This window comes from Emericellopsis cladophorae (assembly GCF_022114955.1).
Source record: "Emericellopsis cladophorae strain MUM 19.33 chromosome Unknown NODE_44_length_188334_cov_123_963608, whole genome shotgun sequence".
NCBI classification, from domain to species: Eukaryota; Fungi; Ascomycota; class Sordariomycetes; order Hypocreales; family Bionectriaceae; genus Emericellopsis; species Emericellopsis cladophorae.
In genome coordinates this window covers 1-13,403 of record NW_026250969.1, presented here as the reverse complement: position 1 = coordinate 13,403, position 13,403 = coordinate 1, and the positions used below count along the sequence as shown (strand labels likewise).

Sequence of the window (13,403 nt, the reverse complement as noted above, 5' to 3'; positions counted from 1 at the left end):
GTGCTTGCCTCGCGGCAACTTCGGCCGACTGTTTGCTTCAGCCTCCTGCGTCTCTCTATGACAGGTGTGGTAAGTATTCTGGCAGAGATGGTAGTCCGGTCTTGCCATACTCCTTTCCGGCCGGTTCGATAGTGGTCAGGCAGTCACATTTCCCTAATTTTGGAGGTTCCGTGGAGTTTTTGGGCGTGGATTGTCAGGTCGTAACTTTGCAGCACCTTCCCCCAAGATGAAAGGTCGCAATGACACAGCGCTTGCTGCAAGAAGAGGCGGTGGCGGAACGAGAATGCCAGGCTGACCCTTCCTGATGTAGGCCATTCCGTGAGTCGTTGAGCAACTGGAGCGAATCGATTGCAGTTGCCAAGCAGCCAGCCGCCTACAGCTGTCATCAACGGTCACCGCTTACTCCGTATAGTTACATGCAATTATGATAGTAGCGCCGGGTGGAGACTGGCCCTGAAGGCTGGGCCCGGGAGGTTGAAAGTGGATTATCCGGACCCCGGAGCGCCGCCCACGATCTAGGACTCGGAGCGGCGGAGCCTACTGTTTTGGGTCTTGCATGTTGGACCCATCAAGTGCAATGCGAAGTGTCCGTGATGCATATTCTTAAAGCTTCCAATACTTTTAAGTCTTGCTACGAAAATATTGCAGACACTAAAATCTCGCCCTGCTTGAAAAAACAGAGTTTTGCGGATACATCAAGCTCAATTCTCGGACACGAGAGGAAGGACTGCAATGACGTCAGCCCCATTACAGCGATACGACCCGGTTAATCGATCGGTACCGTGAGCTTACTCATGAGGGATACCTTAGTAATGAGGCGTCTGCCCCGCACTCGCGCCAGTCGCGAGCTGCATCTTTTGGCAGTTGGCAGATCGTTTTGTCCGTAGAACATTTGCTCCAGCCAAGGCACTCCGTCACAATGGCACAAGGACCAACAGAGATCACCTCATCGCAGCAATTCAAGGACTTGCTCCGGAGCTCAACGCTTGTCGTTGCTGACTGTGAGTGAGGAAACCACCAGACGCCCCTCAACTTCCCACTTGCCCGGGAGGAGCATTGTTGAATGCTAGTTTGGAATGGATGGCTGACGCTCAATCTAGTCTATGCCGACTGGTGCGGCCCATGCAAGCAGATTGCGCCCGTTTACGAATCTCTCGCCAAGTCTCTCTCCCGTCCTGGAGCCCTCGCCTTTGTCAAGGTCAATACCGAGAACAACAGCGACATCTCCGCCGAGTACCAAGTGACCGCTTTACCAACATTCCTCGTCTTCCGGGGTGGCAAGGTTGAAGATACGGTCCGAGGAGCAGACCCGACTAAGCTCAAGAACATTGTACAGAAGCTGCTCTCAGAAGTTGAGTCCATGGGGGAGGCCAGTGGCAGTGGCAGTGGCAGTGGTGGCCAGTGGCTTGGTGCCGATGTACCTCGAGGCTACAGGGAGATTACTGATGAGGTCGAGGTCAGGAATTGCGAGATTCTCAACGCGGATGAAGATTCTGGCACGGTGAAGACTCTGTTTGCGACACAGAAACCCACTGGCCTTGAAAAGGCGAGCACGTCGAAGGACTATGTGCAGAGCGGCGCCGATGATCAGCTTCTCCTCTACATTCCCTTCCAGTCCACCGTCAAACTCCACACATTACAAGTACGTCGATCGCGACTGGTTTGTTTGGCAAGCGTTTCTGATATATGTTTTAGATCACGTCGCTACCTGCAGAAGGCGACGACGCCCCGGCCCGGCCTGGCGTCTTGCGCCTGTTCATCAATCGACCGCAGAACATGGATTTCAGCGAGGCCGACGACTCGGAACCAACACAGGCTATCGAGCTTGGCCCGGATGACTGGAACGCCAACGGCACTGCCAACATTCCTCTGCGGTTTGTCAGGTTCCAAAAGACCAACGCAGTCATCGTCTACGTGCAAAGAGGCGATGGGGATGCCGAGACTGTGCGCGTAGACAGGCTCAGATTGATCGGGGAGGCTGGGGCCAAGCGCGAGATGGGCAAGCTTCAAAAAATCGGCGACGAGCCTGGCGAGTAATCAGGGGGCACAGCTGTCTGTGTTCGTGCTTATATCCCTCATTGCACTGACAGGCGGATACAAGATTGCAGGCCATTAGACATGATAGATGCCGTTATTACACCATAGTTGGTGGGCACCCGATAATAATATTATTAGACGACGCAAGTATATGACGACGGCGAGGCCATCTGACCCCGATTATTTCAGGGGCATGGCGTAACTAGTGGACGGATGGCTCGCAGTAGGCAGGAAAATTCGGCCACATGGCGTACCATTGACCTGGCATTTTCCAGCTTGGGGAAAAAAGCCGACTTGCTCTCGCTGTCGGCATTCAAGTTGGAGTCGATGCGGCAATGCGGCTCGCCTCGATCATCATGCAAGTCCGACGTACAACTCGCAAGCCACCTCGACTTCACACGACGATCAGGCATCAACTCGAGCGGATCTACAGTGCTTTAACCCAAAGGGAGTCTGGCTCGTGAGGACGTGCCGTGACGACAGGGGATCTTTTGACACGGATAGACAACGGTGTCCGAGCCCGCCCTTCAAGAGGAGATCCCGTTCGGCCGCTCAGCGGCCATGAGTCAGCGCGGTGCAGGCAGTACAACGGTACGTATGTACGTAGAACGCTGATATTAGAGGACGTGGACTCGAGCAAGTTGGGGAACCCTCTCAATGACTGTCAAGTGCCAAGCGGGCGAAGGACAAGGGCACAGGCAAAATAGCGAAGACAAAGTAGCGAAGCCATGCGCGATAAAAAATTCTCTTATACGTACTGGACTGTACTCGCGGATCCGAGGAGCCAGCACCAATTGACAACAACCAACTGATTAGCGAGCCAATGGATACAACTTCAGTCTTCAATGTGCCGATCAGGGGACATGGAGTTCGTTGAATACTCGTACCGGGTACTCCGTACAGAGCTGCACCAGCGGGGCCGCCACTGCACTGCCTGCTAGCACGAACTACGAGGCTAGCCCATCAAACAAGTTCGGTCCGACAAGCATAGGGGATACGTAAGGCTGGATCAGGCTGCGATAATGTTCGGTGTCTTGTTCGGGTGATGATACTCTCCCCTGGAGAGCTGGCAACCAAGGTCCAGTACCGGCAGACTGGAGTCCCGGTACAGTTTTCCATACGTCGAGGCAACGAAGGCTAATATAATACCCCACCGGCGCCCAATTATCACCGGACGACGACCGTTCTAGGCCAGATTGTCACGAAATAGGGTTTGGGACTATGGTGGCTGTGTCGCTAGGGGAGTAAGCTAGTATGTAGTGCTGTACACTTCGTCGGCGGCACCAAGCACGCGTACCACGTACCGTACAACGACGTCCTTGGCAGCTCCTTTCCGTACAGCCCCCGAGGTCCCTTCAACTTTTCCGCCCTGGATGCTCTGGGAGCCGCCCCAGCGACTTCGCGCGAGTTTCCACTTTCCACCCCGTCGGGCCTCATGGCACTGTCGACACGGCCATCCACTTGCCGCTCCGGGTGGCTTCCCCGCTCCTCTGATTGGGCTGTTGCCTCAAAACGCGAGGAACTTGACTATCCAATCACCCGGGCCTCTGTTTCAACGGTGAATCTCAAACTAACGGTCTTCGCCGACGCATGAAGGGTCGCTCGAGATCCAGAAATGGCACAGCGGCCGTGTGAAAGTATAACTGCGGGCTTTGACCCTGGTTCCGCCTATGGGCTCCAAGGTTGGTCGTGCGTGACCTCCAATCATGCCTGGGCACTCGCCAGAGTCCTCTTTGCAAGGTCCCTGTTGTACATATATTTCCTTCAAGCGACCATGATAGCAGTACTGACATCACCTGAAGATTCCTCTGATGATCAGCTGGTTCTCGTGCGGACCGTACGAGGTAGCCCTACCCGTCCGCACACCTGCACACGGCTACCGTTAGTGGAGTTGGCGTACCGTCCAGAGGTCCAAGAGGAAGCTCCCCGCCACCCGTGCCTTTGCGTCCCACCCTGCTGCGGGAGGGAGTCAGGTGTCGTGGGAGATGGGAGATTCAAGTTCAAGTCAGCCCGCCATGTCTCTCCCCGTTCTGGCGCCTCGCCTGGCAGGCGTCACGCCGCCGGTCGTCGAAAAGCCGAGTTCCAAGGAACATACCGAGGCCGAATGGGAAGCCAAGCGGGAGCTGATTCAGAAACTGTATATCCAGGACAATCGCAAGTTGAGCGAGACCATGGCCATTCTCGAGTCCAAACACGGCTTTGCTGCCACGTGGGTCTACCCTCCTCTCGAAGAAAGGGGTGCGTATTGCTGTGCCAATGGACATGTCGACTGATGGAGCATAAAGGGAACAAATGTACAAAAAGCGCCTCAAGAAATGGAATATTAGGAAGCGAACATATCGAAAGTCTACGCCCACCAATTCTTCAATGAACACCTCAGTGTCCACTCCGGAATCGTTTGCGGAGCAATCAACCGACCAAGATGACGCTGGTGTCGAGGAAGTCGTTCGCATCCCTAACCGGACCAAGCAAAATACCGCCCTCTCCCTCCCGCTCCAGGTCTCGCGGCAAGGCCCCTACGCGGGACTCGAGATCGTTCTGGGCAACGTCTGGAGCTGGAGCCAAGCCAAACTGGAAAGCCACGGACTCTCGTCGGACCCCATGTCGGATTATCTGGCCAACCCGAACCAGCCCCCTATACAAGACAGCCGGACCATGTACCGCACCTTTGAACTTGTCTTTGATCTTTGGAAGCATGAGCGAGGTGACCTGGCCGGCATGGCCGCGCGCAAGGGATTCTACGTCCTCGAATATGTCCTGACCGATGACCATCCCGACCTCGTCTGGCACATGCTCGACACCATCTATGACATGGTAGACAGGGGCCACATCCAACTCCTAAGCATGTTTTTGGAGCACGCGACAGTGCTAGCGCACCGGCAACTTCCTACGCAGCATCCCCTACTGCAAATTCTGGTACAGCTACGGCAGTGTGAGTACTCCACTGACGAAGGGCGACAGTACATCCGCCATCTCTTACACCAGGCGTGGTTGCGCAACGTACATATCCTCGGCGAGCAGGTCGGATCGCTTGCGCCGCAGCACCTCTGGCTGTATGAGCAGCTGATCTGGGACGGTCGAACGCAGCTACGGAAGGACAGTGACTTGAAGCAACGGCGCGAGCTACTGACAGCCGCGCTTCAGAACCTCAGCAATATATACCAGGCAACCGGCGACTCTTCCACAGCCCACTGCCTGCGTGTCGAGGCACTGACTCTCGAGTTTACACAGATGGATTTGGACGACAAGCCTCAAGCCGAGCAGCTCGCACTCCAGCTCCTCAGTCACACCGAAGGAGCTGGCTCCGACCCGAGACTCAACGCACGCTTCCACGCCTATGCACGCAAAATGCTCGCCCGCGTACACCAGGATCGATCCGACTGGGACGTTGCCGAACAAAATCTAAAACACGCTATCTTGAGCCGCGAGACAGCCCACGGAGCGAGCAACAACTTGAGAGTCGTCAGGGACATGTGGGTGCTGGCCGACCACTACAAACGGACTGGGCGCAACATGGAAGCAAGAAACGTCGCCGAGGACGCCATTAACAGGGCCAAGGATTATTTAGAGGATTTGCCGGGATAAAACTTCTAGGGCTGGCTGGGGAGTAGAGGAGAGCCCGGAACAACAAACTTTATCATGGGAAGGTCTTGTGCAACCTCGACAGGGCATTATAGGAGTTGGACTTTGGAATTCGCGTTCGCGCACAAGATATCCCTTTGGTCATTGGAATCATTGGTCGCATGATACATGAGCATAGCGATTGTGGGTGTCATCTACACAACTCATGCATGGAGGAAGCGTTTCGGACCTATATGTACACACATCACAGGGGCATTTTGACCCAGGCAAACAAGAGAAGACTCACATAGACGCATTTTTAATCATAATCCCAAGCTTCGCCGAGTAATGTCGCCTTTTTGTGCGTGTGTGTGTGTGTATGTGTCAATTGTAGTAGCCATCAAATCAGCTCAGTGTCGCCCTGATCCTGGGTGTAGGGTGTGCAGAAGGTGCACGCAAAGAGGACAGGACAGGTGGCGCACCATTTCCTTGCTGCCGCACCGCCACACATGACGTTCCTCGTACCGACGTCATGGCAGTCTTCACTGTCACAAGTAACGGGAATTCGAGCAGATCTAATAATTCACCTTGGCTCGCAAGTCTTGCTCATCATCGCACCCTCATTTCCCATAAGCCAGAACGAACATGTCGGGACCACCCCCTAATTATTGTCAGTTGCCAAGACTGCCGTGCGAGGATCGTGAGGCGCTTACACAGTGACAACTAGACGCAATTCTAGAAGTATCGGATACTGTAACCACAGAGCAGATTCGCAATGCATATAAAAAGTGTGTCTTGCCGCAGCAAACACCATTCCTTCTGGCAGTGTTGTGTGCACATGCTGATCAAGGGACCTAGAGCTGCACTGAAGACGCATCCCGATAGGGTCGCGTCAGAATCCCCAGACCGTGCAGAGCGCACGCGCAAGTTCCAGCTCGTCAACGACGCCTACTACACTCTCTCAGACCCCACGCGCCGACGCGACTACGACGCGCAGCGCAAGCTGTTCGGTGGCGCACCATCTACCGAACCCGGCCGCAGCTCAGACGACCCGTTCGGCGACCCAGACGAAGAGATCCCTGGCGCATTCCCTGGCGGCGCGGCAGGGGCTGGTGGCAGTTTCCCGTCATGGGCGTGGAACTTCTTCAAGAACCAGAGCGGCGGTGGCGCAGCGAATGCCGAGGACAGGCAGCGCACCGAGGATGCGCAGTTTGAGGATGTCTTTGAGGAGATGATGCGCGATGAGGGCATGGCGGAGGACGGCTCCAACAGGCCGACCAGCAGGTTCTGGAGCATGATCGGCGGCGCGAGCGGTGGCGCCTTGGGCTTCATCGTCGCCAACGTACCCGGCGCAGTGGCGGGTGCAGTCGCCGGCAACAGGCTCGGGGCTGTGAGAGATGCCAAGGGCAAAAGCGTCTACTCGGTTTTCCAGGTAAATATCAATGTGCAGTGTGACGAAATTAGCTAACGCTGTGGTGAACAGGAGCTGCCGCAAGGTGACAGGGCGAGGCTGCTGAGCCAACTGGCCGCCAGGGTATTCAGTCACGCTGTTGGAGTGTAGGCGAAGCAGCGATGAGGCGTGGGTAGAGGCAGTCAATCCGCTCAAGTCGTTAAATTCGTAGATAGATAGTCAGATAAGATATCCCAGTAATGTATAAACCCCGGGTGCACCACATCGTGGCCGTGCCGATCTCATAATGTCGATACTTGTACAATATAAATGTCACATTGAAGCTTTACGACTTCACATCCAAACGCAACAGCGCCACTGATGTCGGATCTTTTGCCATTCAGTCAACACTTAGATGAAGATTGAGTTGCCAGAGGAAGACACGTACATTTCTCTTCTTGACCAATGGTGGTCGATCTCGTGATTATCCTTAAATTGATGCCCTGGCTATCCTGTCGAAAACAGCTGCCGGCCGTTTGTCCACCCGAGATAATATTCACCAGTTGCGCCACAAAACAATCATCGTCGAGGGGGAGGGTTGAACCCGGGAGGCCCGCCGCCAGTGTTGAAGCCTGGGGGAGCACCGGGGAAGCCACCAGGGAAGCCGCCGGGAGGGCCACCGCCAGGAGGGAAGCCACCGGCGCCGGGGAAGCCAGGAGGCGGTCCTATATCCTGTTAGTCAAATGTTCACTATCGCAAAAGGGAACAGTCGTACCACCGCGTCCAGCACCGGGGAAACCGGGGGGAGCGCCAGGAAAGCCGGGGAAGCCTGGAGGCGCACCAGCGCCAACGCCAGCAGCAGGGCCCTAAAGAACAGTTAGCCAATATACCATCAAGACCGGTAGACCAAGCATACAGCTAGAGAAGGAGGAGCAGCTCCACGGCCAGCAGGCTTTGCGACTCCAGGACCAGCACTCAAAGTAGAGCCGATGCCAGCTGGCCCGGATTTGTTCAACCTCGCACTGGGGTCTGCTGGAGGCGGCGATTCGACAGACAGAGAGATGATGTGGGCACCGCGGACAATGGTCAAGCCCAAGGTCCTCTTCTCCTCAGATTCGACGGTTTGCGTGCCGCTTTGGCCAGGAGCCGCGGGCTTGTTCTGTCGTCGTTTGGTGCGGCGAAATTCCTCGGTATCTGCCAAGACAAGGTTCATGTGCTGTTTTCTGCTGTCAGCGCGCGCCGAAAATCGGACGGTATTCACGCATACCTTGTCAAAAGCCAGCATTTGGCCGGTCATGGCGCGACCATCATTCAACGTGACGCGCATGCGCCAGTTGATCTGCGGACTCTACGTCAGCATGCGACTCGGTATTAGGGGGAAATAGCGTGTCGTTCGATCGGGTGAGGTCGTTGAAGGAATAGTACGTACATAGCCAGCCTATATGATCAATATCGCGTCAGTAAAGCTTCCAGCCAAAAGTCCAGAAAGGGCGGTCTGCAAGGAAACATACCATCTTTCCCTGCTTGTTTGACATGGTGAATAGTTGGCAGAACGAATTGCCTGCGCAACGTTCCTGATTGCAAAAAATTGAGCTTTGGTCACAGATGCTGTTACGCGACTGCGACGTTGACCTTCCTAGTGCTGGGAGGTCGAGGATGAGGTCCGACTGAGAATTTGCGGAGCCTGACCGGAAAGGCTGAAATGAGGTACATCCGCGATGTACCTCCAGAAGCCGCTAAGCCATATTTGGCCGATGATTTCGGATCCACTTTTGTCTCGCACACCGGCCAGGGCAGAGAAACCCTCGAATTTTCCCCTGCCTCACAAAATCTACCAAACCTCCGCATCCCCAATTCCGCCATTGCGACAACCCATCCGACAACCACCTCGACAACCATCACCGTCGTCGACCAGTACCGCAGCCATGGCCTCCGAGAAGACGCAGAACCCCATGAAGGAGTTGAAGATCCAGAAGCTGGTTCTTAACATCTCCGTTGGTGAGTCTGGTGACAGACTTACTCGTGCCGCCAAGGTGCTCGAGCAGCTGTCTGGTCAGACTCCTGTCTACAGTATGTGCTACGATTCGCTGCTCTCGTGGTAAAAACTTTATTCTGACAACGATTCAAGGCAAGGCCCGCTACACTGTCCGTACCTTCGGTATCCGCCGTAACGAGAAGATCTCTGTCCACGTCACTGTCCGAGGCCCCAAGGTAAACCGCATCGACTGTCCGATACATACACCATTGCAGGATCTAACACCCAATAGGCCGAGGAGATTCTCGAGCGTGGCCTCAAGGTCAAGGAGTACGAGCTCCGCAAGCGTAACTTCTCCGAGACGGGCAACTTTGGCTTCGGTATCAGCGAGCACATCGATCTCGGCATCAAGTACGACCCCTCCATCGGTATCTACGGCATGGACTTCTACTGCTGCATGACCCGCCCTGGTGAGCGCGTCACCCGCCGCCGCCGCATGAAGTCGACCATTGGCGCCAGCCACCGCATCAAGCGTGACGAGACTGTCAAGTGGTTCAAGCAGCGCTTCGATGGCATTGTCCGGTAGACGGGCAATCGGTCTTTCTGCTGGTTTCTGTCTTAGCTTCACGGAATGGTTCACGAAACGGAGTACTTGGGAACAAAAGGGAATTCACGGACATGTATTTCCGCTGCACTTTGCATTTGCTCCGACTGGAATAGAGTCGAGCACGGCCTCAGAGACCGACCGGCGTCATGCCGGCTTTCGTATATCATGAATGTGATGCACGTCACCTACCGTCCCAGCCCTTTCCATGTTGCTCTCCCTACCCTGCGAATTGATGTAGCGTGGTGACGGGACGGCTTGATTGCGCGACGTCTTACGTTGTGTCATGATCGATGCTCAACGGATTTACCAGAACGTAGATGTTGCGAGCGTCAGCCGTATGCCCTCGTCGCAAAACATTCGACGACAGCACGATACATGAAACCACAAGACAACGGGTTTGTTGGCAAACAGCGGACTCGTTAGCGCATGCAAGCTCGTAGTTCAAATGGTCATAGCCTGAGTTGCAAAAGGCTGACCTGGAGCCTCATCTTCTGCGTGGCAGGCTACGTGCCTCACGGTATTATCCGGCGCAATCAAGGTTCTGAGACCACAGCGAGCCTCCAGCACATAGAGCGGTACTCAATTACACTGAGAAGATTGTCGTGGCATGTTGCGCTTTCATTGCGGTGAAGAGATCTAATATCATTGACGGCGGCTGGTCAATGCGTGCTGAGACGTCGCGATGCCATGCCTGCCGGGCCAACGCGTGTGCATGATGGCAGCCGTGATGCCTAAGGCTCCCCAGATGGAAATTGTCTGGTGGAGGTCAGCGGATGCAAAGGCCAGCCGCGCAGTGGCAGAGGAGCCATTCGGGTTCGGGATTTCCAGGGCAAAACCGCGCACGCAGCGGCGATTGGATCAGCCGAGCTCCGCCCCGCCTTTCCTCTCCCTCAGACTCTGCTCTGTCTCCAGTGGCTCTTCTCTGCAAAAACTCCCCCGAATCTTGCTCTTCAGCAAAGGCAACACCACGAGCCTCAATCTCCCCTCTCCCCAATTGCACGTCCGCTGCAATTGCTCTTCTCTCGTCTTCCATCCTCACATATCTCCTACTATGTTCCGCAACGCCCTCCGCCAGTCTTCGCGCGCTGTCGGCGCTGCCTCTGCCGCTGGCAGGGTCGCTGCGGTAAGTCTCCTCACTACGCCTCACCCAACACACCAACGAGCACCCAACGCCATCGACAACACCCTGCGATCATCGTGCATCCATCTCAGATCAATTCGGTCGGCTCAATTAAGTTCCAAAGAGGCGATTCTGAGCTTTTTGGGAGCTCTCTGAGCAATCGCGCTGCCTCTCTCCATCGCAAGGCTGGACTTCGGCTAACACCGTTTTTGCCCCAGGTCCGAAATGCCGCACCCGCCCTGAACGGCGCTGCCATGCAGACCCGCGCCTACGCTGCCGACGCCAAGGCCTCGCCGACTGAGGTCTCGTCCATTCTCGAGCAGAGGATCCGTGGTGTTCAGGAGGAGTCTGGTCTTGCCGAGACCGGCCGTGTCCTGTCTGTCGGGTATGTGGAAATTGTGCAAGGTGGCCTCCGAATGCGACACTGCAACGACAATTTATACTTGACGCGCGATGCAACTTTTTCGCATGGCCGCTATTTGTCACAGGATGAAGGGCTAATTGAGGTTCAGTGATGGTATCGCCCGTGTGCACGGTATGGCCAACGTCCAGGCCGAGGAGCTTGTCGAGTGAGTACAACCTCGAACAACAACTCACGCGTCCGTGTCTAATGATCAATTAGGTTCGCCTCCGGCGTCAAGGGCATGTGCATGAACCTTGAGGCCGGCCAGGTCGGTGTCGTCCTGTTCGGTTCTGACCGTCTCGTCCGGGAGGGTGAGACCGTCAAGCGTACCGGTGAAATTGTCGATGTTCCTGTCGGCCCCGAGATGCTTGGCCGTGTTGTCGATGCTCTGGGTAACCCCATTGACGGCAAGGGCCCCATCAAGACCACCGAGAAGCGCCGTTCGCAGCTCAAGGCTCCCGGTATCCTGCCTCGCCAGTCCGTCAACCAGCCTGTGCAGACTGGTCTCAAGTCTGTCGACGCCATGGTGCCCATTGGCCGTGGTCAGCGTGAGCTGATCATTGGTGACCGTCAGACTGGTAAGACTGCCGTCGCTCTCGACGCCATGCTCAACCAGAAGCGTTGGAACGACGGCAACGACGAGACCAAGAAGCTGTACTGTGTCTACGTTGCCGTTGGCCAGAAGCGTTCCACCGTTGCCCAGCTCGTCAAGACTCTTGAGGAGAACGATGCGATGAAGTACTCCATCATCGTCGCCGCTACTGCCTCCGAGGCCGCTCCTCTCCAGTACCTCGCCCCCTTCACCGGTGGTAAGTCAAGACCGCTCTGCACTCAATACTCATTGTACTAACAGCCTCCTTGCTTCAATTGGTGAATGGTTTCGTGATAATGGAAAGCACTCCCTGGTCATCTATGATGATCTCTCGAAGCAGGCGGTTGCATACCGTCAAATGTCGCTGCTCCTCCGCCGCCCCCCCGGTCGTGAGGCCTACCCTGGAGACGTTTTCTACCTCCACTCTCGTCTTTTGGAGCGTGCTGCCAAGATGAACAAGACCCACGGCGGTGGTTCCATGACTGCCCTGCCCATCATTGAGACCCAGGGTGGTGATGTGTCTGCTTACATTCCCACCAACGTTATCTCCATCACCGACGGTCAGATCTTCTTGGAGGCTGAGCTCTTCTACAAGGGTATCCGCCCCGCCATCAACGTCGGTCTCTCTGTGTCGCGTGTCGGCTCTGCCGCTCAGCTCAAGGCCATGAAGCAGGTTGCTGGTTCGCTCAAGCTCTTCTTGGCTCAGTACCGTGAGGTCGCTGCCTTCGCCCAGTTCGGTTCCGATCTGGATGCCTCGACCAAGCAGACTCTCAACCGTGGTGAGCGTCTGACTGAGCTCCTCAAGCAGAAGCAGTACTCCCCCATGGCTGTCAACGAGATGGTTCCCCTCATCTACGCTGGTGTCAACGGTCACCTTGACAACGTTCCCGTCAACAAGATTCTCCAGTGGGAGTCTGATTTCATTGCCCACCTCAAGACGAACGAGTCTGAGTTCCTCTCTACCATCGACAAAGAGGGTGCCCTCAGCAAGGATCTCGAGGCTAAGCTCAAGGACGTCGTCGTTACATTCACCAAGAGCTTCCTCGGTTAAGCACTGTACGACGAGTGGGCACAGGCTCACGCAGGTGAATAGATGCTGTGGTGGGGGCTACTGAGAAAGAGAAGCTGGGAAGCTGGTGGCTATACCAATAACTGTTGTGTCGTTTAAGTTCCTCTAGAGGCGGAGGGAGCGAACGACAGGTGATGCAAGGAGATATCGCCAGTCGTACCACCATTGTAAATTAGAGCTCAGAACTCAATTGAAGCCCTCGATTTCCTTTGTTGTTTAACTACAATTTGTCTGTGTCCGTTTGGCTGTGCCGTTTCTCTTGGTGTTTGTCAACCTCCACTCTCGCCGACTTTTCACCCAGGGCAAATGTCGTCGGCCCCAATATCCGAATAGACCTACTGACCAATACTTAATAGCTTTTTCTCTCCTCTTCTAACAAATTCGAAGATTTGTCTATGTCTACTGGCTGTGCTATCTACCTGTTGTCTATTTATCTCTATTCTCGCCGACGATTTATCTAGGGCAGATTTCTTTGGCCCTAATATCGGAACAGACCTACTAAACAATACCTAATTGTTTTCCTCGCCTCTTCTAATAAATTATTTAGTGTCGAAAGTATTGAATAATGGACTGTGTCAGGGGGGGTCGGTCGGCAGGTAGGACGGGGAACACTCGGTCAGGCTGATCTGGTCTATTGCTACGGATAGGC

At 55.1% G+C, this 13,403-nt stretch overlaps 7 protein-coding genes across 7 annotated transcripts; 6 read left to right on the top strand and 1 right to left on the bottom strand.

The window, feature by feature from the left end:
- Positions 1–919: 919 nt before the first annotated feature.
- On the top strand, positions 920–2,037 carry J7T54_008193 (Thioredoxin-like protein-like protein; the record flags this gene model as incomplete). The annotated part of the gene is made up of 3 exons (XM_051508414.1): positions 920–1,001; positions 1,101–1,642; positions 1,696–2,037. 3 exons carry the CDS (start codon positions 920–922, stop codon positions 2,035–2,037), a joined length of 966 nt encoding a protein of 321 aa, XP_051360432.1.
- Positions 2,038–4,052: 2,015 nt separating this feature from the next.
- Positions 4,053–5,622, top strand: J7T54_008192 (uncharacterized protein; the record flags this gene model as incomplete). The annotated part of the gene is made up of 4 exons (XM_051508413.1): positions 4,053–4,275; positions 4,418–4,851; positions 4,910–4,969; positions 5,023–5,622. 4 exons carry the CDS (start codon positions 4,053–4,055, stop codon positions 5,620–5,622), a joined length of 1,317 nt encoding a protein of 438 aa, XP_051360431.1.
- Positions 5,623–6,436: 814 nt separating this feature from the next.
- J7T54_008191 (uncharacterized protein) lies at positions 6,437–7,159 on the top strand (the record flags this gene model as incomplete). The annotated part of the gene is made up of 2 exons (XM_051508412.1): positions 6,437–7,030; positions 7,082–7,159. 2 exons carry the CDS (start codon positions 6,437–6,439, stop codon positions 7,157–7,159), a joined length of 672 nt encoding a protein of 223 aa, XP_051360430.1.
- A 408-nt stretch (positions 7,160–7,567) lies between these two features.
- On the bottom strand, positions 7,568–8,523 carry J7T54_008190 (Small nuclear ribonucleoprotein-associated protein B-like protein; the record flags this gene model as incomplete). The annotated part of the gene is made up of 6 exons (XM_051508411.1): positions 7,568–7,713; positions 7,764–7,854; positions 7,905–8,204; positions 8,256–8,327; positions 8,418–8,426; positions 8,500–8,523. The coding sequence occupies 6 exons, from the start codon at positions 8,521–8,523 to the stop codon at positions 7,568–7,570; spliced, it is 642 nt and encodes a 213-aa protein (XP_051360429.1).
- A 390-nt stretch (positions 8,524–8,913) lies between these two features.
- Positions 8,914–9,549, top strand: J7T54_008189 (60S ribosomal protein L11; the record flags this gene model as incomplete). The annotated part of the gene is made up of 3 exons (XM_051508409.1): positions 8,914–9,058; positions 9,117–9,199; positions 9,256–9,549. 3 exons carry the CDS (start codon positions 8,914–8,916, stop codon positions 9,547–9,549), a joined length of 522 nt encoding a protein of 173 aa, XP_051360428.1.
- Positions 9,550–10,621: 1,072 nt separating this feature from the next.
- Positions 10,622–11,943, top strand: J7T54_008188 (putative atp synthase subunit alpha protein; the record flags this gene model as incomplete). Its single annotated transcript, XM_051508408.1, has 4 exons — positions 10,622–10,693; positions 10,909–11,075; positions 11,203–11,259; positions 11,313–11,943. 4 exons carry the CDS (start codon positions 10,622–10,624, stop codon positions 11,941–11,943), a joined length of 927 nt encoding a protein of 308 aa, XP_051360427.1.
- Positions 11,944–12,043: 100 nt separating this feature from the next.
- On the top strand, positions 12,044–12,736 carry J7T54_008187 (uncharacterized protein; the record flags this gene model as incomplete). Its single annotated transcript, XM_051508407.1, has 1 exon — positions 12,044–12,736. The coding sequence occupies one exon, from the start codon at positions 12,044–12,046 to the stop codon at positions 12,734–12,736; it is 693 nt and encodes a 230-aa protein (XP_051360426.1).
- Between the last annotated feature and the right edge of the window lie 667 nt (positions 12,737–13,403).